Raw genomic sequence first — 25,769 nt, forward strand, 5'->3', positions numbered from 1 at the left:
TACAAATGTATTTATTAATCTATGAATAAATGGACTAAATTACAAAGTAATTCATTATTTGATATTTTAATGGCCAATAAAAAGAAGAGTTATGAAAGAATTTACAAATGAAATATTAATAATAAAAAAAAGATGAATTCATATTTTTACTGTACAATTACAGTTACTATTTCCGTGACTCTTGTGGTCCTCCATAGTCTGAGTTGCGAGCAGTTTAAGAGGTACAGTAATATTATCAAGTTTTTTCACAGTAAGTCAGAAAAATAATCATAATTTGTGCAGCAGAAATATTATATTGTTCCTCATATTTCTTTGCCGCACATTTCTTTAAAAAGCTTGCTAACCATAATAGACACGATCAACCTGTGAGACGGATCGGCAGTCAGAAATGTTGGCAACCAGTGTGCTACAGTAAGAAAAGCTGGTTATTGACACCTGTTGGCATCGTGTACATCATGAATGATTGATTTGATGCTGGGATATAATGACAAACGCAATTCTTCAGTCCCATTACCCTACAGACAGTGAATCACAGCCTTATAAAATGTTTATTTGAGCTCACTCATCCTAAGAGCTTTCCTTTTATTGTTCCGCCGACAGCTATAAACAGAAAATATGTCCCCATTTCTGCAAGAATATCCGAAGATCTCTCTCTTTTTGTTCCAAATCTCCCTTTTAATTGACGCGTTATGTTCATGAACGTGCACGTCTGATCATCAACAACCCCCCATCGCAAAAATGTAATAATTCCCTTCTCCTCCTCTTCCTCCAGCTTGGTGGAGCTGACGGAGGACATCTTGAAACAGCTGATGGACCTGGTGTTCACGCTGGTGTGCAACGGCGAGCTCAGCCTCGCCCGTGTGCTCCGTAAGAACATCCTGGATAAGGTGGAGCAGAGGAAGCTGCTGCGTTACACTAACTCCCTCAAGCCGCTCGCTGCCCGAGGGGTCTCTGCAAGGTACTGTGGGGGTCAAGGGTTGGCTTTCTCTGAGACTTGGTGAAAGCACTTTTAAAGTTTGACTTAGTATTCATAACAAAATCAAATTCAAACTCTTGGGTTCATTTTTATTTTACAACATGACCAGACTTTCAGTAAAACATTGCACCACAAGGAATCACCACAATGGACTGTAAAGTTGAACGCTTGTGTGTCCCCAACAGGCCCGGAACTCTCCACGACTTCCGCAGTCATGAGATCGCTGATCAGCTCACGCTTCTTGATGCTGAGCTCTTCTATAAGATTGAGGTACAGTGGCTTCTTTCTGTCAGTCCGTCCTCCCGGTGTGTGTTGACATTGATTGTGTTTTGAGCTCCGCGGAGTCGACCCCAACTTGAACTCTTTCCCGTTGTCTTCAGATTCCCGAGGTGCTGCTCTGGGCCAAGGAGCAGAATGAGGAGAAGAGTCCCAACCTGACTCAGTTCACAGAGCACTTTAACAACATGAGCTATTGGTAAGACCAAAAAACGTCATGCTGTCACATCTCACTCTCTGTTCTTTGTATTCCTGGCTGTCTCTTCTTATCTTGTTGACACCATTCTGTTTATTTCTCTCTATCCTGTAGGGTCCGCTCTTTGATAATTCAGCAGGAGAAAGCCCAAGACAGAGAGAAGCTGCTTCTCAAGTTCATCAAGATAATGAAGGTTAGTCACCTTAGACTTAAAGGGATAGTTCTGGTGTTTTGAAGTGGGGTTGTATGAGGTACTTATCCATAATCAGTGTATTATCTACAGTAAATGACGGTCAGCACGCCCCCAGCTTGGAGAAGCAGACAGGAGTTATCGTACGTAACCAAAGCAATGTACTGCCGTGGACGGGGCCGGCAGCAAAACGTATTTTAGCCACCCAAAAGAAAGGCTCACCTAAAAAAAATCAATATCAGGTTAAGTGTACGCTATATTTAGAATATTTTCACTGCTTTACTTTGCTGTTCTGACGGGAAACTGAGGCCGTTGTATCCATCTACTGTATGCTCTCACCAAATCCACCAGACTCCATTGGGAAAAAAACTGTAATTTCCCCTCACAGAACACAGGGGTTGCTGGTCTACCGCTGCCTCAATCGGTTAGTTTGTTTGTGTTATTGTGTGACTTTGGTTAGTTTCGGATTCACCAAAATCACACAATAACAAAAACAAACTAACCGATCGAGACAGTGGTAGACCAGCAACCTCTGTGTTCACTGACTCTGGATAAGTACCTCATACAACCCCACTTCAAAACACCCAAACTATCCCTTTAAAGATCCTAATTGTCATGTTAATTTCCTTGTTGTTTAACGCTGTTAACATTTATACAAATCTCTCATTACAGCACTTAAGAAAGTTGAACAATTTCAACTCCTACCTGGCAATACTGTCCGCCTTGGACTCGGCGCCCATCAGGAGATTAGAGTGGCAGAAACAGACCTCAGAGGTGAGAGGACTGTGAGGTTACCATGATACCAATCAGCATGTATGAAAGGAGAGACATCTAAAGATGGTTTAGCCTCTACACATCTAAGTATCATCACTTTTCTCTCACATCACACCTTCTTCTTTCCTCAGGGATTGGAGGAATATTGCACGTTGATTGACAGCTCCTCCTCCTTCAGAGCGTACAGAGCTGCTCTGTCTGAGGTGGAGCCTCCATGCATCCCGTACCTGTAAGCGAATGAACACTTGAACTCATACTCATAATGCTTTTTTTAGCCAAGAGCCACGACTTAACACGACTCCTCGTTCTTTCAGGGGTCTCATACTACAGGACTTGACCTTCGTCCACCTGGGGAACCCTGACCTCATTGACGGGAAGGTCAATTTCTCCAAACGCTGGCAGCAGTTCAACATCCTGGACAGCATGCGGCGCTTCCAGCAAGTGTAAGATCCATTTAGAGTATGATGAAAAGATGCGCGTGATCTTGATATATCATTAGAAGGCTTTGTGAACATCAATCACAGTCATAAATGTCATCATTTGTTTTGGCAGGAAATACAAGGGGTGCTTACTTTGTTTTTCATTAAATTTTAATATCATAAAGCATCGCTGGCACCTCCACCCGGGCTGTTTGTTTTCCTCGCTATAATGAATTACATGCATTAATCAAAACGTCCGCCTCTTCCCCCGTCTCAGGCATTATGAGCTGAAGCGCAACGAAGACATCGTCTGCTTCTTCAACGACTTCAGCGACCACCTGGCGGAGGAGGCCCTGTGGGAGCTGTCGCTGAAGATCAAGCCCAGGAACATCACCAGGCGCAAGACTGAACGCGAGGAGAAGACCTAGGGCGCCGCGGGGCCTCCGAGACTGACCTCCAACTGTGCTTCATGACACTAACTCCACTTTACTACAGACTGAGAGAATGGAAGCTACGCGCTGGAGCTAATGGGAGACTCATTGTGGGGGACGCAGAACAAACTATAGAGACGACTGAAGCGTGGCCGAGGTTTACAAAGAGCTCTGCCGCTCTGGGAGATTATAATTGGGATTACTGTGGCTCCCGGCGTTGAGACGGGCAGAGATTCAGCGGAAACGAGAGGGTGCCAAGGAGGAGCGAAGAACCACACAGAGCGGACAGGGAGACGCTACGGAAATAACCAAAGTCTGCTCCCTGGGCTCTCTGTTTTAGAGTGGAGCTGTTGCGTGTGTGTGAGATTGAGCTGAATGGTCCATTACTCTCCAAGTTGCTCCTTCCTCTTCCTTCATGTATGTGCCATTTGTTGGTCATCTTCTGCAACCCTCTCTTCGACTCCCCTCAAACAGCAGAACCTCGCCGGCTGGCCTGCCCTGAACTGTGACGTCAACACGCAGGCAAGCACACCCGAGAAATCTGCTTTTGGGGGCGCGAGGGGATCTGAACTCGGAAGAGAGGATGACCATCAGAGACTGGAACCTATGAGTTTGTTTTGAAACATTTTGTGTAAGAATCATGTATGGTTATGACATGTATTATATACAGTGCTCCTTTTGTTCTTAAAAAGGATGTTTATGCTTATGAGAAGAGCTTAGCTTCTCCCAAAGTGCCATACGTATGTGCACTAAAAAAAAGCAAAGCAAAAAACACAAAAAAGATAAATTACTAAAGATGCTGTGATCTATGTATGTCATACTGAATCATTGTGTGCCGTGTTCAAGTGTAGAGAACCATCAGGCAATCACAATCATGTCCCAGTCATGTCGGTGCGTGAAAGAGTGTCTGTGTGCGACTGAAGTCCTCGGTGACTTGTGTGTTTGTCATTCCAAAATGTGCTGTAGTAAATCATTTTGATTCCTTTTTTTGGATAATGGTCAAAACCAACACATCACACTGTGCTCTCAACCTCCAATAAAACAAACAGCTCTGTTTCTATACACACTGTGTTGGTCAGAAGCTTCATTTTCACTGTCAAAACTCAAATAAGACTTAAACGTTATCATTTATTGTTATACAGAATGGTCAGTGGAAAATTAATTTTAAAAACTTAAGGCATGTATTCAACTGTATGTAAGTAGAAGGAAGCACTCTATAACAATCTAGGTGTGACATGAATACACCACGCAGCCATGTGGCCTCATTTTTTATTAAAATAAGTTTAGAGATGTTCCGATACCGACTCCGATACATGTGACAAACAGCTGTGACAAACTACCTGCAATCAGTTCTTCATCACTGCTTTAAAACAGTAGTTGCCAGTGGAAGCCATGATACATCCAGTACCACAGCACAGTGAAGGCTACTGTTTTGGAGCGACGGAGAAGAATTGATTTCCCTTTTTTTTCTGGATTAATAAATTATGGTATGGTATCGGATCAGTGGATAAACTGGCGTACTCACCGATACCAAATTTTGGGCCGTATCGGATGCCTTTCCGATACTGGTATCGGTATCAGAACAACTCTAAATAAGTCAAAACAAACAGGGAAAGTTAGTGCGAATATAATTTAGATAGACTCTCAAAAAACTCAACAAAAAAGCAGATATAAATATAAGGTCAAAGTGCAAAAGCATGACTTAACATAAACATTTAAATAACACTTCCTACCCTCAACTATATTACCCTACATCTCAGTAACACATGGTCATCTGACCACAGTTCACGCTGAAAAGTCAAACACTCATGGAAGACTGTTACATGTGAAAAGCAAAACCTATTTTTGCACCAATAATTACAGTGAAATTATGGAGAGGTTGCAGTACTGAATGTTTGCTCAGTGCAATTGTGGATATTTAAAAATGCTGCAGAAGGGTGAGTCCGGCACCACAGTAGCCGAGCCGTCCCGCACAAATCAGTCGCAGCTCAGAGCTCATATTCACAGTCTGGACACGTCCATCCACCCACAGGGTCTCAGTGAGGCCGACAGCTTGGCTCCAGCAGGACCCTCTTTCCTGAAGGATTAGCGGCTCCGTTCTGCAGGTCGCCAGGCTCCGAAATGGCCCGTTTGAAGCCTCGCGCATGGCTGTTCATGGACGCACGCTGCCACTTGCAGATGTCACCGCTCAGTATGTCCTGGATGTGCTGCACTATGAGGTTGATGGCCACTGGTGAGAGACGGAGATGTCAAGCATTCATGTTGGAGAAATTAGTAATTAATAATAATTAGGAAAAAATACTTACCCATATTGTCAACTCCTCTTGGAATGATGACATCGACATACTTCTTTGTCTGAGAGAGGACAAGATGTCTTAAGGTTTGGTGACACAAGAAAAATAAGCACAGTCAGTGATAACTATCATACTTACAGGCAAACAAAACTCTTCAAAAGCAGGCTTGACAAATGTTGTGTACTGCGTGAGAATCTGCTCCAGGTCTCTCCCTCTGGTCATGTCTCGCAGAACTACAGGAAAGTGAAGTCGAACGATTAATATACTTCGTGGCAACATCTGGAATATTGTGTGCGACGGAGACACTCGTACCTCTGCGAGACAGTCTGACGTCTGAATCGGTGTCCACAAAGAGCTTCATGTGAAACATATCGCGCACTTTCTGGGGGTAGAAGACCAGGATCCCCTCAAAGAGGACCACGTCCGCTGGGTAAACTGTGATCCTGTTGTCCAACCTGGAAATATGAACACAGTGTGCATACAGAGGCAATGTTGATGACAATTATTAGTTCTGGGGAAAAACTGAAAAAGGAGATTTGTCATTAAGGTTGAATCCATGTGAAATACATCCTTCCTACCTGGAATGTGTGACAAAGTCATACGTTGGCACTTCAACCACCTTTCCCTCCGCAATGTCCTTCAAGGTTCTGTACATTAACTCGGTGTCAAACGCCTCTGCAACACATTAAACAGAAACAGTCGAATTTTAAAATGCATGCAGTGCATTCAGCATGTAAACAATATACTGTATAAGAAATAGGGCTTCTATGCAGCATGTGTGTTTTGCAGAATTGCATATCACAACTAGACAGATGTTAGTGCAGAGTCGGTAAAAAGAACAAGTTTTTCTTGAACTGCAGAATCCCCTGTCGTTGTCAAATGTCTTTGTCACTGCAGTTTGACAAATTCCAGAAATTCCAGGTGACATTATATTAATAAAAACATGTTTCATCCACAACAAAATAACCTCTGAAGAAAACAGCATAATTATATTTAACAGCATGCAAAAACAAGTAACTCCTTATTAGGATTGGTGTTGGTTTGATATCACAGGTGGGTCTAATCACACATCAGGTGTGTGCTCTTGTGCAGGGAATAGGATAGGAAATAGACCACTCTGCAGCCATGGCCTACCTGGGTGATCGAAGTTGTACTGGCCCTTCAGTGCTTTGGCCTTTTGCTCCGGTGTCAGGACTCTGTAGAAGCTGTCCTGGCTTATGATCGCCACCTTCCTCTGGCGGTGGTCCACCTTGTTCTGGCCCACCAGCTCCATGATCTTTGCGCAAACTGTTGACTGTGTGCAGAAAACTTCTTTTTACTCAACGTTATTGGTAGGTATGTTTATTTGTTTGGCACAAATTAAGACTATACAACATAACAAAAAAAATAAATAATATACAGTGCAGGAAGAGGCAAAAAAAAACACTGGGCTTATCTGAAGCCTCCACCTAGAGACAAGATTAATATAAAGAAATAATATGACTACAAACAAACAATTAAGACAAGATATATATATAATAACAACACACACTGGCTCCCTGTCTCTCAGAGATTTGATTTCAAAACACTCCTGCTGGTTTACAAAGCACTAAATGGTTTAGCGCCAAAATACATTTCTGATCTTCTGCTACGTTATGAACCATCCAGACCTCTCAGGTTCATCTGGATCAGGTCTGCTTAGTGTCCCCCAGAGTCAAAACTAAACATGCAGAAGAAGTGTTCAGTTTTTATGCACCAAATATCTGGAACAAGCTCCCAGAAACCTGCAGGACCAGCTCCAACTCTCACTTCTTTTAAATCGAAACTTAAAACTTTCCTGTTTGCTGCTGCTGCCTTTTATTAAACCAGATAATGATCTTATATACTGCACTATAGCTTTTAACTCGTGTGTGTTATACTCTATTTTAGCTTCTATTCTAGCTTTTATTTTTAGCTTTTTTTTATTTTCTAATCTTTAATGTTTTTATAACTGTTTTAATTATGTCTTAATGTTCTTTTGCACTTTGTCGCAATGTTATTGGATGTTTATGTAGAGCACTTTGAATTGCCCTGTTGCTGAAATGTGCTCTACAGATAAAGCTACCTTGCCTTAGACAGGCATTGAGGGGATTGCTAAGTCCTTACATCAGCCAGCTGTATGAAGCTCTTTTGGTGCTAAAACGTCACAGAAGTGTTGGTATGATGATAGTAAATATTAGCAGAGCAGATGTGGTATGACTTTTCAAGTCTTTTAATGAGATAAAGTAGAGTAAATGTGATCTGAGTAGAGGGGGGCGTGCCAGCTGCTTTGATAAGTGTTAGCTTAGCTGCTAGCACACTAAGCTAAGCTACTCAGGGATGCTAATTTCCGGAGCTTTCTGTCTGAAGAAGGACTGACCTTGCCGCTGGCGGTTCCTCCGCTGACTCCTATTAGGAAAGGACTATTCCGTGGTCTCTCTGACTCGTCTAGAGCTCCGAAAACCTCCATCTCAGTCCAACAAGTTCAGACAGACTGCAGATATCTAGATATCTGTGAGTGTTAGCTATGCTATCAATAACAACAAGCAGTTCTCGCGAGAACTAACGAGCTCCAAAACTGTCAAAACAGCACTCGCGTGAGATCGCGTTAGTTCTCGCGTTAGTTCACATACAAATAAGATTAATAACTACATTAGGAGCGAAACTGCATTCAATATTTATATAGATTATGATTAAGTATTTCCTATATATATAATATCAGTTATTTGCACATACAATCTGATAATTCTGAATACATTTGGTTATAGTTAGAACATTTTAGTATGAATAGTTTTAAGATAAGATAAAATAAGATATTCCTCTATTAATCCAGCAGTGGGGAAATTAGCAGTGTACAGCAGCAAAGGGGATAATGCAAAAAACAAGATGCATCAGCTAACACAGTAAAAAAAAAAGAGCTAAACAAAGTGTAACAAAATATGAACCATTTAAATAGAAGGAAGTATTAAAAATAGGAGCAGTATATACAGTATTGACAATAAAAAGACTTAACAAAATTGCACAAGTGGAAACTGATATTGCACAGTGAGAATGAATGAAATTCCACCTGAAAATATCAGGTTATTGTCCGTTTTTTGGTGTGTAAGTGCAAGTGGTCTACTGGGAGCAGTGCTGGTTGTGGAGTCTGACAGCTGCAGGAAGGAAGGACCTGTGATAACGCTCCTTCACACACTTTGGGTGGAGCAGCCTGTCGCTGAAGGAGCTCTCCAGTGCTGAGATGGTGTCCTGCATAGGGGTGGGAGTCATTCTCCATCATGGATGATTTATATGAGTACGTGCCTTTGACTGTTTCATTTGCGATCAGTAAATTGGGATTATAGTTATATCCCATGCTATTAAAAAGCTTATCTCAGAATCCATGACAACAAATACATTAGCAATTAAGAAATATTTGTGTTTATTATGGAATTAAATAGAAACATCTTGCAATATACATATGCAGTACAAACGCAGCATTATTTTTTGTCTGGGTCGTTGTCTGATCTCTCTGTGTTTTCCCCACGTTGTGACTCGTCTTTGATAGATTCATCCACCACTATCTCGAAAGCAGCACTTCCTTCAATCCTCTTCACAGTCTCTCCTTTGGCAGCAAGGATTTCCTCGATGTTTCTAAAGGGTAAAGCAACACAGCACATATAAATATACATTACACACAGTTATTGGTAAATAAATTATGTCAATTTCTCTTGTGTGTTTTGGACAGCTTGTGCCCCTTGAGACATGTTGCAGAGGTGTTGCTTGTCAACTTAACCAGTAATTTGTGATTTCCATTTACCTGGAAACGTGCACCCTTAGTCCAAACCAAAATTTCGGATCTGCCTCACCTCACACCGCCCAATAAAGTGTAGGGATGCACTTATACCGGATCGGATATCGAGCCGATACTGACTCAAATAGCTGGATCGGTATCGGTGATAATGGAGCCGATCTATTCAACTTAATTCTATGTTCAATACAATATACATTATATACTGGAATTTTAATTTCTGTTTAAATTTTGATCAATTTGTTGCTACATTAAAAGGGTTTACACTTGAATTGTAATTCCTAATAATTTTGAAGATTGCCAAGTTGCAGGTGTACAAATTATTATTTTAATAATACATAACAATTCAGTAAATGTATTTGTTACATTTTGTTTTACAAAGTTAGTAAAGCAATGTTAAAGTCAAGCCTGATGTTGCCTTACACATAACAGAATGATCCCAGTGACTTCCACACAGTGAAGCATACAGCTTATTACTTAAACACTGGTATCAGATCAGTACTCGGTATCGGCCGATACCCAAAGCCCAGGTATCATTATCGGTATCGAGACTGAAAAAGTCAGATCAGTGCATCCCTATTAAAGTGAATGTTCCACTTTACTTCACCACCTGTCTCACCTTAACTTTTCTTTTAAAAGAGGTGTTAAATTGTAGACCAAAAACTCATATGTTTCAGGTTGCCATTATAGAATTTGTCCACCAGAGTGCACTAACGACTTATAAGTGTTCCGCTCAGTCACCATTCTTCATTAACCGAATTTAAGGGTCTCTTGTTAAAAATGTTTCTTCTTATGTATAAAAAAAAAACACACACAAAAAATAAAAACAGTTGATACATAAGGGTTTTTTAACTCTCAACTACTGATATTTTAATGGTTCTGTTTTAGATGTTGTTATGAATCAATGACATATTCTGGTTTATGTTCAGAAGTCCAACTAACCAACCAACCAACCAACCAACCAAAACCAACCAACCAACCACAACCAACCAACCTACCACAATTAACCTACCAATCAACCACAACCAACCAACCAACCAACCAACCAACCACAACCAACCAACCTACCACAATTAACCTACCAATCAACCACAACCAACCAACCAACCAACCAACCAACCTACCTCTTCCCTTCCAGGTCAGAGAACCAGCTGAGGTTATCAGCTATGATGTGGTGATTCTTACATCCGGAACATGTCACTATGACAACACCTTTGTGATAAGCCTGCTTGGATATCTTCTGCTTGGACCTGGTGGAGCAAACCTGCAGAAATGACACAGCCTGCATGTCAGGTAATGTGACTCAAACAACACAGCAGGACAACAACCAAAATGTTTTGTTTTTTTGGTTTCAAAATGAAAAGCTGAATCAAACACAGCAATAATAGCAATGTTTCTCAACACTGATGGTACCTTGCATGTGTAGACCAGCTGATAATGTGTTGACTGGATCTTTCCAATAGCGTCGCTTCTGATAATAGGTGAAGTGGAGAATCCTCTGTGACTGCTGAGACGAGCTGCACATCTGTCAGCAGGTAACAACATGTGGAAACTACGCCAGTCCTGTGAGGAGGAGGAGAGAAGCCCCGACCTGGAGGAGAGAAGCCCCGACCTGACTGCTGCTGCTGTGGAGCTCTGTGATCCTGGAGGAGGACGACAGCTGAGTCCAACAACACCGAGTCCAGACGGTGCTGAGCGGCTGTGATGACACCGGAACAACCGGCTGACAGTCAGCATGTTCCTCGAAGAACCCGATGAAGGTAAAATATTCAAACATTTATGCAAAACCGACATGACATGTGATGTTTTCAAGGAACGTTACTAACGACTTCATCAACATGTAGTTTGTCTCGGACTGATGACGTCAAACATGCTGGTATTTTCAAAATAAACTTTATATACACATGGTGTGGATAGCATCATTACCTATATCATTCAGCTTCTGATTATTCTTGGTAAATTCCATATCCACAAATCGAAATGGCCTGACTTCGGTTTCTTGTTGAACTCAAGCAGTAGGGCACCTTACTTGAAAATGTCAAAAAAACAAAAAGCTGTAAAGTCTCTCAATATTTTAAAGGAAGTACATTTTCTTGACCTCTGAAAATACTTAAAATGAATGGACATTGAACTCCTCTGGCAACTCCAAAGTTGTTGTTTTTTTGTGCTGTTTCTTTGTATTCACTATACTCTTTTGTACATGTTTCGCGCAATTTGGTTACTAGTCTGTTTATTGTCAATACTGTATATACTGCTCCTATTTTAAAACTTCCTTCTATTTAAATGGTTCATATTTTGTTACACTTTGTTTAGATCTTTTTTTACTGTGTTAGCTGATGCATCTTGTTTTTTTGCACTATCCCCTTTGCTGCTGTACACTGCAAATTTCCCCACTGCGGGACTAATAAAGGAATATCTTATCTAGCTGAGAAATTAGATTCAAATGTTATAAAGATAGTTATAAAGGCCATTGTAATCATGTGACTGTCCCTGCGTGTGTGGAGACAATCTTGCAAAAGAATAATGGAGTTTATTTTCACCAATAAAGATGGCACAAGTTTATCTTCAAAGACAAAATCCAATTTTAAGTTTTTATTAAGTAAACATCCTAGTGTGGAGAAGTCAAGTCATTTCTTTGAACACAACCACCAGAGAGTGACATAAAGACTTTGATAGTACCTCTCACATTCAAATAAATATGTCTGGGACAGCATCCTGTAGTATATTAGTATTATTATTGTACTGAGTTATGCACAGATGGTTATCATCACCTCATTGTCTGCCAATTCTTTAGAGGAAAGGGAAGGTTATGCATTTATAACAAAACAACTTTTACCATTGTCCTCACTGGCTAAGGCCAAGGCTGCTGCAGGAGTGCACAGCTGAGCTGAATGGCAATCAGCACAAATGACACATTTAGGGAGCCGGTGGTGACTGAAGGGTGTTTTGCTTAATCTTGCTCGGAAAGGTGGGCTGAGTTAGTTTAGGGGGGAATTGCAGTCCGTCTGAAACTAGGAGGCCTCCCAGTGCTGACACACTGCCTCTGTGGTGAGTCCACATGCAGTTTTTGTGTGCTGTATTCTTCTATTAGTGGTATGAATTACACCTGAGTAGTATTGATATTGCACAGTCGGTGTACAGTATAGTGCAGTTATTGTCAGTTTTTGGTGTGTATGTATGTGGTCTACTGGGAGCAGTGCTGGTTGTGTAGTCTGACAGCTGCAGGAAGGAAGGCCCTGCGATAGCGCTTCGTCACACACTTCACTATATGATATAATGTAGTACTACTGCTAATCTACCCAGTATACACCCTATGCAGGACACCATCTCAGCACTGGAGAACTCCTTCAGCAACAGGCTGCTCCACCCAAAGAGTGTGAAGGAGCGCTATCGCAGGTCCTTCCTTCCTGCAGCTGTCAGACTCCACAACCAGCACTGCTCCCAGTAGACCACAACCAGCCCTGCTCCCAGCAGACCACTTACACACCAAAAACTGACAATAACCTGATATTTTCAGGTGGAATTTCATTCATTCATTCATTCTAACTCTGCAATATCATTTTCCACTTGTGCAATTTTGTTAATAGTCTGTTTACTGTCAATACTGTATATACTGCTCCTATTTTTATACTTCCTTCTATTTAAATGGTTCATATTTTGTAACACTTTGTTTAGCCCTTTTTAACTGTGTTAGCTGATGCATCTTGTTTTTTGCATTATCCCCTTTGCTGCTGTACACTGCAAATTTCCCCACTGCGGGACTAATAAAGGAATATCTTATCTTATCTGTTTGACAGAATAATATGCTATAAGAATAGAATATAATTCCTTTATTGTCATTGCATAGAGTACAACGAAATTAAAAAGGTATATTATATATATATATATATATATATATATATATATAAGGAATATCTTATCTTATCTTATCTTATACAAAGTACCTAAAATTGGCTCAACCTTCAGGATCTACAACATTAAATTATGTATTTGTTACTGATAAAAACCGAATAATATAATAAAGCAATATCAAAGGAGCCATTCTGCAATAATGAGTCTAATATTACCTATTGGATTTGAATATAATATTTGTCCATAATAATCAAGCAATTATAGAACAAGAGTCCAATTTTGATTCATTTAAATTAGTTTCTTCTGTCACACTACTGCCGTGCTTTTATTTTGACGGCTGCTCTGTGTTGGTACTTCCGCCGTGCAGCAGCAGCAGCAGTTGTCTTCTTCGTGGAGCCGAAGAGGACGAGCTCACTCGGCTTCATGCCTTCGTGTGGTTTTCTCCTCCGTCACTGCTGTACGGAGCTCCGGCCCGGTGTCAGACCAGCCACAACCTGCTGAGAACCGGTTGAGAAATGTGTCACCCGTGTGTGAGGGAGGTGAGAGACACCATCTTTAATAAAACAGGTTGGTCTTTATCTCTTTCTTCTCTAACGTTGTTGAACTGACAGCAGCTGACAGGAGCGGACTGCTTCAGAGCGGTTTCACTGCCGCAGCGGGCTAACCACCACCGGGCATCATCGGTATGAGACACCCAGCACTACTGGGCTGACCGGTGTTGTTGTGGTGGAGAAGAGCCAGCTAGTGAAAGCTGGACAACATGTTATTATATCTCCCTCTTAATGAATAGCTAATGAAACATTCTCCATCATATGGTAACGGTTCGTCCACTGTTGAAGGCCACCAACGTTATTAATGCTGGTATTATTATATGACACAAACAGGGATAGTGAACAGTGGATAAAATGCTTTTTTAAAAAATATAAATTGTGATCTATGTCTCAATAATGTTGTTTTATCTTTCTATTGTGAGTTACAGCGTTTTGTTGAGCTAATTAGTCTTCATTATGACACGAATATTGCAGATACTATAAGATATAGGGGCTGCAACAAACAATTATTTTCATTGTCGATTAATCTGTTGATTATTTTCTCGATTAATCGATTAGTTGTTTGGTCTATAAAATGTCATAAAATGGTGAAAAATGGCGATCAGTGTAAACAAGCAATTTAAAGATGTTTGCAGATATTTTAATCATTTTTTTTTCTATAAAATGTCATATCATAGTGAAAAATGTCCATCCAAATTTCCCAAAGTGGGCTTAGACAGGACATATTTAAATGACTTGTTTTTACCAACACCTGAATTTGATTTACAGTTATATAAAAGAGAAAAACAGCAAATAATCACATTTGAAACCAGAAACCAGTAGGGGTGTAAATCACATGTTGCATCATGATACTAGGGGTGCAACTAAAGATTATTTTCATTGTCGATTAATCTGTTGATTATTTTCTCAATTAATCGATTAGTTGTTTGATCTATAAAATGGGGAAAAATGTCGATCAGTGTTTCCCAAAGCCCAAGATGAATTCCTCAAATGTCTCGGTAGTCCACAACTCAAAGATATTCAGTTTACTGTCAAAGAGGAGTAAAGAAACCAGAAAATATTCACATTTAAGAAGCTGGAAACAGAGAAGAAGAAAAAAATTACTAAACCTGATAATAGAGTGCCAAAATAGTTGGCAATTAATTTAATAGTTTACAATTAATCAATTAATCGTTCTAATAGCTCTAATAAGATATAGTGTCTTTGTATGTATGTAGCGACTACTATCAATTAACAAATTGAAAGGAATTACAAACAATAAGGCTAAGTGGAATAACTAAACGTAAAGTGACGTGACGGTCAACATAAAATATTCAAACCTGTCTAACTCCCGCGGTCCAAGTGAACAGGTGAAAATAGGTGAAACCACACCGCTGTCCCAATTAACGGAAGTGATGTTAACCAAAAGAATGTGTGCAGCCTAAACAAATAATAATAATTATTAAAAACGACAGGCTAAATACACACTTTGGCTCCTACAATGTATGTAAGCATTTATATGGTTTGTGTGATATTTGTATTATGTCCCTGTAAGAACTTTTATAGCATTATTGTAGTCCTTTCTGGTAAATAAATATTGGCTAAATAACTTGTCACATTAGCTAGATTATTGCATTAAAATATGCTTTTGCAAAGGGGTTTTGAACGGCCCTTATCTTAGATGTGTATTGTGAGCATGTCTGTGTGTGTGACTATGACATCATCAGTGCTGGCATGAAAAGGAAAGCAGCTTTTTCTGAGGCAGAACCAGTTAGACCTGGTCAAGACTGAAGCAGTGGCCTGCCTGCTGCCACTGTTAGTGTCACTACTCTACTACTGCATGGGTTGAAATCAGAGATCTAAATTATCATAGCTTCTGTTGTTGTCGAGGAACAGGAAATATTTCAAAGGATATGTGGATCTGTAATTGCCAAGAATGTGATCTTGAATTTATTTTTAATTATACGTTAGTATGCGTTTTAATAACGCCCAGACGTCAAAAAATACACCCAGTCAGAATGGGCTTTAGCTAAACTCAGCAAAGTGTGGAAAGTGTGGAAAGGTTATTTATGCAGAAGAGACGACAATTTTATAGTCAGCAGTTTTTAGTTCATGTCAGATTTTCTAAATCACGTGAGACTGTCTTGTTAGTATTAGGGCTGTCCTGAATTCCCGTTTTTTGGGATTCGAAGCTTCGGTGAGAAATATTTGAAGGTACGCACCTCTACACACAACAAACTGTGATATCAGTCTGAGAATAACTAATAATAATTAATGTTGAATATGAATAACGTTGTGGGATTATTCCTTTTTCATGGGCTATTTTGGGATTTGTACATTATTATTACATACTTCTATATACAAAAGAACAAAGCATTTGAATACTGATTTGAAGGTCGATTACCATGGCAACGGTCGAAGCTTCGAAGCATTCGGGTCAGCCCTATTAGGAATCCTCCGGTTTGATTCACAGAATCTGTATCGATCGGTTCCGACTGCACGATATCAGCCCGATTATAGCCCGACGCGGCCGTCGTAGGTTGTTGACTCAGATCGGAAATGAGTGTCGTGTGCGAAAATCGATGTTTTATCTCGTGTAGTGTGTCACAGTACACGATAACCGACGCCGCGTCTGGGACGCCTCACAACGTCCCGACAGAAAGTCTAGCATGTTTGATTTTTATTATATTTTTTATTTTTTAGAAGAAGTCCTCAGTAAATGTGTGAGGCTCTCTCTGTTGCTGGGACTTTGAATGTCCTTTGTGTGTATTCTAGATACAGAGATATACTAAACACAAAAAGCGCATATCATCTAATGGAAAGTAATAAAAGTTCATGCCAACAGTTAGCGAATGCTGGCTTCCATCCATCCATACATACATACATACATACATCCATCTATTTTCTAAACCACTTATCTTGCAAAGGTCCTGGTGCCTCATTACAGAAAACTACTCTAAGTGCTTGTCTTATCTTAACCTATGGTTCAAAGATAAGGAAAATCCTATCTTCCTGTTACAGAATTAATTCCTAAACTGATGGCTGATGTTTACCATGTACAACGTCTTAGTTGAGGGTGTGCTAGCATTTCTAATTAGCGCTAAACACAAAGTCCAACTGAGGTTGATGGGAGATATTTGGTCATAAACCAAAGTATTGGACAAATTAAATGTGTGACGTAGTGATGGCGCTAGAGTAAAATACATTTTAAATTCAGTGTGTTAATGTTGGTCTCAGGTAGGGCTTTAACTGATGATTAATCGATTGTTTGGTCTATAAAATGATGACAAATGTCGATCAGTGTTTCCCAAAGCCCAAGATGACGTCCTCAAATGTCTTGTTTTGTCCACAACTCATAGATATTCAGTTTACTGTCATAGAGGAGTAAAGAAACCATTTAAGAAGCTGGAATCAGAGAATTTTTACTTTATTTTTTCTTTAAAAATGACTCAAACCGATTGATCGATTATCAAAATACTTGCCGATTAATTTAACAGTTGACAACTAATCGACTTATCGTTGCAGCTCTAGACTCAGGTTTACTTTATTTTATTATCAGAGAGAGATACAGTATAAACTGCAAAGAGAAATCTCAGTCTCTGTCTATTTTCTGTTTGACTGTAGCTTGAGTTGAGACACACTAGTGCCCTTGAGGGAAATAATAGTTGGCTCTGTAATATATTGGCTCTCACAGCGGCCAGGTTCACCTGCACCTCTGTCAGCCCATGTGTCAGAGCCTCATCGACAAAGACATGCCTGCACAAAAGAGGCTCTGTTCAGGGAACAAACTCCGGAGAAATGTACCGGGGGTAAGGCTACAAACAGGAAGCCAAGAGCAGAGTCGCTATATAATCCAGTTTAGATCTTTTTTTCTTTTTTAATCCAGTTTTAATTTTCGGATTAGGACATCACATTCCTCTGGTGGTGGTGGGAGTGATCAGATAGCTTTAGTCCCACAAAGGAGAAGTCTCTCTGGAAGAGTGGTATGGTGTGATGTATAGACAATAATAAGCTGCTTGCCGACTTTATTGTCTCCAATATTATGAAACAAATCTTGGATGTTAAACTAAAGATCCTAGTGACTGTCACACTGTGTTTACTGGAACTGGGTGAATCTGTTGTTGTTATAGTATACTTGACCTTATCAGCGGCGTCTCGTGACAGGCCATTACCTATAGTTTGAATTAGGGAAACACGCCTACTGCTTCAAGTTTCTCTGCTATCTGTATTTGGCAACAGGAAGCAGTAAAAAGTCTGCAGATTTGTGTGTGTTGTAAAACCATGATTTCTGTTAATTAATCTGTTGCCAGATTGCTTGTTGTTGTTGTTTTTAATACCATGTGAATGATCACAATTAGAGGTGTTTTGGCAGCTTGTGTGTGTGCTGTAATTTCTGAGTTGAAGTAAAGCAGCAACCTAACAGAGGAGGCCCACAGCGACTGTACTGCATTTCTGGTTTGAACTGGATAAAACAAGGCTTTTTTTTTTGTGACCAGCTATCTCTTTCATCCCTTTTCCTGTAAGTAAAGGGCTGAGTTGAGTGGACAGGGAGATACAGTGTCAGAGGGTTTCTATAGTTAGTGAGTAAGTCTTTGTATTAAAATAGGAAGCAGAAGTGATACGATCATGATATTTGGATATTCTCAGCGTTAACATTTTAGCTTTGAAACAACCTGAAGAAGGAAAAGAAAACTGCTTGGATTGCTGTATTTCTTGCATTACACACACATTTACTGTGTGAGGATGGAAGTAGCCTAGTTGTGGTTTGACAGTACTCAAGCATAAATGGACACCCAGGAGAGTCTTTTGGTTTTGGGGTTTTTCTTTGTTACGTGGTCGGCAGACAAGTCTCACTTGGTATCGCTTCCATTTTGCGGAGAGTTTTCCAATCAAAGTTCAATTTGTTGTGATAATTTATTCTTTGAAATAGTCATTCATGTTTGTGTCTGTTGAGATTTTTAAGTGTGATTAGACACCTAGCTTCTAAAGATTGCATTTATAACTCTTATCCTAACTTCATCGTGCTGTGAACATGTTTGTGCAGAGACTTTGTTTCACATCAGGAGATAGATGAAGAAATACAGGGACTTGTGTAAACACGTGTCAGTATCTGTGGTCCTTTTACTGCCAGCTTGCTCTGCAGTCTCTGAACTGCAGTGAGCTGTCGGTACATGCAGGGTGATCAGGATATCCCTGATGCACAGTAGAGTCTACGGTAAATGGAATGACTGCCGCACTTTGTGTGCTACCAGTCTGGTAACCTTCACACTTCTGGCCTTAAACATGCTGACTGGGCTGCATGTATGATGATGATAATAACTGAATAGGAGTCCAATCCCTAATTGTATGTAGGATTTAATGATTTGCCTGAACCAGAGCTTGGATCTGTGTGATTCTGTAGGTTCTTGTGAACGCGATATCTCGAGCGCCTGAAGGGAACGTCTTCAAATTTGGCACAGACATCCACCTGGACTCTTAGATTTTGGTGGTCAAAGGTCACTCTCACCTCACGTCCGTCTCATTCTTGTGATATCTAGGGAACACCTTGAGCGGATTTATTGAAATTTGACAATTTTGGAGGTCAAAGGTCAAAAGGCAAGGTCACTGTGACCTCATGTCCGTCCCATTCTCGTGATATCTCTGGATAACAATTTGATTATTTGCTGTTTTATCTCTTTTATATAACTGTAAATTAAATATCTTCAGGTATTGGTAAAAGCAAGTAATTTGAAGATGTCCTATCTTGAAGCCCACCTTGGGCTTTGGGGAATTTTGATAGACATTTTTCACTATAATCTGACATTTTATAGAAAAAAATATTAATTGAAAATTATTCAAATACCTGCGTAAATCTTTAAATTGCTTGTTTTGTGTGACCAACAGTCCAAAACACAAAGATATTCAGTTTACTATCACAGAGGGCTAAAAAACCTGCAAATATTCACATTTGAAGAGCCATATAGGAGGTTCTCCCACTGTTGAATAACATTTTGATATGCTATCCCATCACATTAAGGTTTTAAAAATACAGCCAACTCTAACTAATCAACTATTTCCTTGTTTTCTCTGTCTGTTTAGATAAACCATCATGATTCCCATCACAGAGCTCCGGTACTTCGCTGACACCCAGCCAGCGTACCGTATCCTGAAGCCATGGTGGGACGTTTTCACCGACTACATCTCCGTCGTCATGCTGATGATCGCGGTGTTCGGTGGCACGCTGCAGGTCACGCAGGACAAGATGATCTGCCTGCCTTGCAAGTGGGTGGTCAACAAGTCCTGCGAGACCATGCCCGTCCCAAACGTGAGCGCCGCCAATGCACCGGAACCCAAAGGCATTCAGTATGACCTCGACCGCCATCAGTACAACTACGTCGATGCTGTCTGCTACGAAAACAAACTGCACTGGTTTGCCAAATATTTCCCCTATCTGGTGTTACTCCACACCCTCATCTTCCTGGCCTGCAGCAACTTCTGGTTCAAGTTCCCCCGCACAAGTTCCAAATTGGAGCACTTTGTCTCCATCCTCCTCAAGTGCTTTGACTCCCCGTGGACAACAAGGGCTTTGTCTGAGACCGTGGTGGAGGAGAGCGACCCCAAGCCTCTGGGGAAGATGAACGGCTCGATGGATAAGAAGGCGTCGTTTGTGAGCGAGGATGTTGAGGCCAGCGTGCCCATGCTCCAACGAACAAAGTCCAGAATTGAACAAGGCATTGTAGATCGCTCTGAAACGGGGGTTTTGGATAAAAAGGAAGGGGAGCAGGCCAAGGCTCTTTTTGAGAAGGTGAAAAAGTTCAGGATCCATGTAGAGGAGGGTGATATAGTGTACCGTCTTTACATACGTCAGACCATCATCAAAGTAATCAAGTTTATACTGATAATTAGCTACACGGCCTACTACGTACGCTACATCAGGTTCAGTGTAGTGTGCACAGTGAACATTCAGAAACTAACAGGGTACAGCACCTTCTATTGTGCTCACCCGTTAGCAACTCTTTTCAAGATTTTGGCATGTTTCTACATCAGCTTGGTGGGGGTTTATGGTCTCATCTGCATGTACACTCTTTGTTGGATGCTCACCCGCTCGCTCAAGCGATACTCCTTCGAATCAATCCGCGAGGAGAGCAGCTACAGCGACATCCCTGACTTGAAGAACGACTTCGCCTTCATGCTACACATGATAGATCAGTACGACCCTCTCTACTCCAAGCGCTTTGCCGTATTTCTGTCCGAGGTGAGCGAGAACAAGCTGAGGCAGCTGAACCTGAACAACGAGTGGACGTTGGAGAAGCTGAGGCAGCGCATCACCAAGGAGAAAGAGAAGATGGAGCTGCATCTGTTCATGCTCAGCGGGATCCCAGACACCGTGTTCGATCTGGTTGAGCTGGAAGTGCTCAAGCTGGAGCTTATCCCCGATGTGACCATCCCGCCGATCATCGCCCAGCTCTCCAACCTGAGGGAGATGTGGCTCTATCACACGCCAGCTAAAATTGAGGCTCCCGCTCTCGCTTTCCTGAGAGAGAACCTGAAGTCTCTTCACATCAAGTTCACAGACATCAAGGAGATCCCACTGTGGATCTACAGCCTGAAGAACCTCAGCGAGCTGCACCTAACCGGGAACCTGAGTGCCGAGAACAATCGCTACATCGTCATCGACGGGCTCCGGGAGCTCAAAAGGCTCAAATACCTACGTCTGAAAAGCAACCTGACCAAGCTGCCGCAGGTGGTGACGGACGTGGGCGTGCACCTCCAGAAGCTCTCCATCAACAACGAGGGCACCAAGCTGATGGTGCTCAACAGCCTGAAGAAAATGGTCAACCTGACGGAGCTTGAGCTCCTCCGCTGCGACCTCGAACGCATTCCACACTCCATCTTCAGTTTGCACAACCTGCAGGAGATCGACTTGAAGGACAACAACCTGAAGACGATAGAGGAGATCATCAGCTTCCAGCACCTGCACCGGCTCGTGTGCCTGAAGCTGTGGTACAACCAGATCGCCTACATCCCCATTCAGATCGGGACGCTCACCAACATGGAGAGGCTGTATCTGAACAGGAACAAGATCGAAAAAATCCCCGGCCAGCTTTTCTTCTGTCGCAAGCTGCGCTTCTTAGACCTGAGTCACAACAATCTGACCAGCATCCACGCTGACGTAGGCTTCCTCCAGAACCTGCAGTACTTCGCTGTGACGGCAAACAGGGTGAGATGCTCCCTTAAATTTGTCTAGTGATTGTTATCATTTTAGTGGAAGATTATGCTCATTTCCTAGAGAGGTAATCTGTCGACACCCATCTATTTTACTGTCATGTGTGAATAAGATTAGCTCAAAGGCCAGATAAGGTATTTACAAACTTCAACGCTTACTGAGATCGTCATAGACACATTGGCTGAATGGCTGAATGGCTTTGGCAGTTTCACATTTACTTTCACAAACGTAAACATGTTAAATGTGTCCCAGTTTATTTCCTGTTGCAGTGTATGTGAATGACGTAACCTGACAGGAAGTAAACATGGACCCAAGCTGTTGCCTAGCAATGCAGCTCCGTTGAAACGGTTTATGTTTCCTGATATATATTCTTGGTCTCTTTATCTGCATTGCAGTGCATGAATAAAACAAGACGTGACTCATTAGGCATGTTGTTGTAAACACAGTCCTGTTCTGCATACAGCACTCAAAGCATACTGTAGATATATCTATATCTATGAGTCAAAGTCCTTCTGTCTGGAATGAAGCACAGGTTGTTGTTTTTTTACTACCAAGTCCATTTTCTTTTTTATTCTTTCAGGTTAGTGAAGAGAAACCAACAAACAAATACACATTTTATTCTCTGGGACCACCTGATGATTCTTTGAGCATGATGGAAACCAGTTTCTCTCTGTTCAAATAGTTTAGATGATAATGTTCCTGTCTCCTATAGACTTCCTATTACTCTTTAAATAAACTCTCGCAAATGGGCGTTATTTAGGATGTTGTTTATCTCTCTGACTGGGACCCACATGGACTGTTTTTTGTCATTTTTAGTGGGGGTCAGGGGGTCTTTAGGGGGAAATAGCAGGTTGAAATATGTCAAGTAGAAGTGGTGTACATCACCTGAAAGATGGGAACCTGAAGATTAATTTGAGATGTAGCTCAGTACTGTTTATCAAGTTGTTCTTGTAATAAATCTGTTATAAATAATAATCAATTTATTAATTTAAATAAATTGTGAGAGTGTATAAGGGATTAGAACATTATGATAGAAGTATATGATGGTCATTCCCATGCTCTAGTATGTCTCAGAAGTTGTTGCAGCAATTTTTTGGTCAATGCCATTTGTTACACAAATTTGCTGCTAAATTTAACCATTTCTTTTACCACTCGAGAGTTGAGAAAAAATGATCAATAGTCCCTCCAAAAAACACCAGATTAAGACACCAAGACCTTGAGGAACACCATAGAACAAACTTTTGACATTTGGAGATTTCTGCAAGAATTGCATTTTTCGGCGATTGGATGGCAAGCGCTTCTGTTGTTTAAACTGCTCAGAAACCCCCTTATTGTCAATCCACCTGTCCTCTGAATGCCCTAGGTCTCTCGTTTGTAGCTGTAAAGTTTCATGAGGCTGTGATTATCCTAGTGGTCACCACAGGTCATTTTATACTGTGAGGTGAAGACTTGACATGAATGGTTGTTGTCACCATTGGATTCCTTAGGTTTTCTAGTTTCGTATATATGTACATTCACTACAGCTCTAAAACTGAACCTACTTTAGCCTCTGAAAGAAAGTGAAGTCGGTAGGGATCGCCCATGATCTCGCGGGTCTCAGGGGGTTAACACAATGCTGTTTATTTGATTAGCGATGTAGGAATTTCATTCTGTAGAAATTCTCCTCAGCATCATGTGTTTTCAGTAAACGCCACTATTACTGCCGTTTTACTGTGTTTGCTTGTGCGGTTGCACTCTGAAAATAGGTTCCAGCAGGTTTGTGAGCAGCCAAAAATAGCTCCATTAAACGGGACCCCTCTGGTGTCTCTTGTGTTTTTAAGGCCTCTCTTGCCTAAATCCGACATTATCAGTTCAAATGAGTTGTGTAGGTGGTTTAATAGGATGTGATTTATTTTGGACATCAATGAATGGAGATCAAACACAAAGGCCACGAGAGACTTGTTGTTGGTTTTAAATTATTCGTTGACACCTTTTGAAGTTTTGTTTTTTCTGCGTTTTCTTTTTCCAATATCCTAAAATTTCTAATGAGACTTTTTACCCAACGTCTGACAGCAAAGCTTGAGTTCCCCTTTAATATGATTTGTTTCCTGTGCTGAGGTCTGAGTTGTGTCATGTTTTTTTTAATGGGGAAACATCTGAAATAAACAGGATCTAGAACCGAACCGTTCTCCAGTCACTAGTCCTCGTTTCCTTAATGCTAACATCTCATGCTCCCTGTCTCATCTGCTAATACATATCGATTAAAAATTTTAAATTGACCAACTCAGCCTTTCTGTTCCCTGTTAACTTACACCTCCTCATTATTCTGTCTCTTATTCTCTCCACTTCAGATCGAGACTTTGCCCTCAGAGCTGTTCAAGTGCAAGAAGCTGCGTACTCTGAATCTGGGAAACAACTGCCTGCAGACGCTGCCGTCGCGCTTCGGGGAACTCACCGGGCTGACCCAGCTTGAGCTGAGAGGGAACCGTCTCGAGTGTCTCCCCGTGGAGCTCGGCGAGTGTCGGCTGTTGAAGAGGAGCAGTCTGGTGGTGGAGGAGGACCTGTTCAACACGCTGCCACCAGAAGTCAAAGAGCAGCTTTGGAGGGCCGATAAGGAGCAGATTTAAGAAATAATCGAGCAGTGATTTTGTTAGTAAAGAGGCAGGCAAACCTTGAGACGTTTGCAGCCATGCGGGCTCAGAAAAGCGACGGCTTGGTGTTTGGTTGGTGCTTGGGGCTTCCCTGGCAGGACCTATAAAAGGAAGGGATGTCAAATTTCAAGACCTACAAGGATGTCTTTTTAGAAATACATGGTCGCCAAGGAAAAAATCTCCTCGTTCAGTAATGTGGTTTTTCTGTAATATCGTCCTGAGTATAAGGATGCAAGTAGGTGATGTTGAATATGCATGTCACTGTAGGACCTTGCTGAAGCAAACCTGTTTATTAGAGAGAGACAAAATACACAAAATTGAAGAAAGCAGTGTTTGCCTGACCTTCCTCTGGCCTTGAGACTCAAAGTTTTGAATTTTTTTTACATTTGCCGTTGCGGCGCAGTGTAGCTCAGACTACTGGCAGATGTTAGTAAATGAATTACAGTGCGACTGACAGCCAATTTGTTGAGGCCTGAAGGTTTGGTCCTGTTGTTTCCTTCAGGCCTCTCTCTGTACGCTCAACGTGCTCGGAGGTATCTTTTTTTATGTGAACAAAATGACTCTGCGATGAAGATCGACAGACCGTCCCACAGCTGATCTCACAGCTTTAGGCCTTAACACAGTCAGAGGACTGATGAAACGACTTCAAGGAAAGCAAATGACTCTACAGTACAATGTCTAAATACCCTGCAGTTGTTAATTTATAACTCCGCCTCCTGTGTGGCAGGCGGTTTCTTAGCTGAATGGGAGCTGTGGTGGAGAAATGCAACCATTCTTCTTGGACTCTTTTATTTCACTTTTTCTAAACATCATTTCACATTTAGGCATGTGAAACAGGCTTTACTTTACTTTGCATGACTAAACCTCACACACATTACTGGTGTGTCTTATTACAGTACGTGAGATGGGCTTTGTTTCAGGTGGATTTGGCCTGTTGACACAAAATCAAGAGTTTATTTTGAGTTCAAGATACATAAATTGGTACTTTTAAATGCTACCACACATTGGTATCATGTGGGCCTGTGAAACAGGCTGTATAGTGATTGGTGCGACATTTTATTTATTCGTAACATGCCATTCGTACACAGCCATTGATCTGTTGTTTTGTTGAAGACTTTATGGAACATAATACGTGTAGTCAAAGATCTTAATTGACCTTTGTTCAATTGAAGGCTGATATGTGTTGCTTCACTGGCTAGATTGTTATTACA

General features: G+C 41.2%; 4 protein-coding genes across 20 annotated transcripts in view; 2 read left to right on the plus strand and 2 right to left on the minus strand.

Annotated features, from left to right (window-relative positions):
* Positions 1 to 4,322, plus strand: part of rapgef1b (Rap guanine nucleotide exchange factor (GEF) 1b) — a 54,360-nt gene extending 50,038 nt beyond the window's left edge. For all 17 annotated transcript variants that reach the window (XM_074616779.1, XM_074616783.1, XM_074616791.1 and 14 more), the window contains 8 exons: positions 773 to 958; positions 1,162 to 1,246; positions 1,357 to 1,451; positions 1,563 to 1,641; positions 2,311 to 2,412; positions 2,544 to 2,641; positions 2,727 to 2,855; positions 3,109 to 4,322. In XM_074616779.1, coding sequence (XP_074472880.1) covers positions 773 to 958; positions 1,162 to 1,246; positions 1,357 to 1,451; positions 1,563 to 1,641; positions 2,311 to 2,412; positions 2,544 to 2,641; positions 2,727 to 2,855; positions 3,109 to 3,259 — 925 coding nt within the window. In that variant the 3' untranslated portion in view covers positions 3,260 to 4,322. The remainder of the gene's footprint in view (positions 1 to 772; positions 959 to 1,161; positions 1,247 to 1,356; positions 1,452 to 1,562; positions 1,642 to 2,310; positions 2,413 to 2,543; positions 2,642 to 2,726; positions 2,856 to 3,108) is intronic.
* Positions 4,323 to 4,380: 58 nt separating this feature from the next.
* Positions 4,381 to 8,131, minus strand: uck1 (uridine-cytidine kinase 1). The gene is made up of 7 exons (XM_074616798.1): positions 7,934 to 8,131; positions 6,691 to 6,850; positions 6,135 to 6,231; positions 5,869 to 6,011; positions 5,695 to 5,789; positions 5,569 to 5,617; positions 4,381 to 5,492 (listed from the first exon to the last, which is right to left on the minus strand). The coding sequence occupies exons 1-7, from the start codon at positions 8,021 to 8,023 to the stop codon at positions 5,299 to 5,301; spliced, it is 828 nt and encodes a 275-aa protein (XP_074472899.1). The 5' UTR covers positions 8,024 to 8,131; the 3' UTR covers positions 4,381 to 5,298.
* Positions 8,132 to 8,954: 823 nt separating this feature from the next.
* On the minus strand, positions 8,955 to 11,213 carry dnlz (DNL-type zinc finger). The gene is made up of 3 exons (XM_074616799.1): positions 10,754 to 11,213; positions 10,465 to 10,604; positions 8,955 to 9,183 (listed from the first exon to the last, which is right to left on the minus strand). The coding sequence occupies exons 1-3, from the start codon at positions 11,132 to 11,134 to the stop codon at positions 9,030 to 9,032; spliced, it is 675 nt and encodes a 224-aa protein (XP_074472900.1). The 5' UTR covers positions 11,135 to 11,213; the 3' UTR covers positions 8,955 to 9,029.
* Positions 11,214 to 13,582: 2,369 nt separating this feature from the next.
* On the plus strand, positions 13,583 to 24,866 carry lrrc8aa (leucine rich repeat containing 8 VRAC subunit Aa). The gene is made up of 3 exons (XM_074616793.1): positions 13,583 to 13,759; positions 19,801 to 21,922; positions 24,259 to 24,866. Exons 2-3 carry the CDS (start codon positions 19,811 to 19,813, stop codon positions 24,532 to 24,534), a joined length of 2,388 nt encoding a protein of 795 aa, XP_074472894.1. The 5' UTR covers positions 13,583 to 13,759; positions 19,801 to 19,810; the 3' UTR covers positions 24,535 to 24,866.
* The last annotated feature ends 903 nt before the right edge of the window (positions 24,867 to 25,769 follow it).

Source organism: Sebastes fasciatus, chromosome 19 (genome assembly GCF_043250625.1).
Source record: "Sebastes fasciatus isolate fSebFas1 chromosome 19, fSebFas1.pri, whole genome shotgun sequence".
Taxonomy (NCBI): Eukaryota; Metazoa; Chordata; class Actinopteri; order Perciformes; family Sebastidae; genus Sebastes; species Sebastes fasciatus.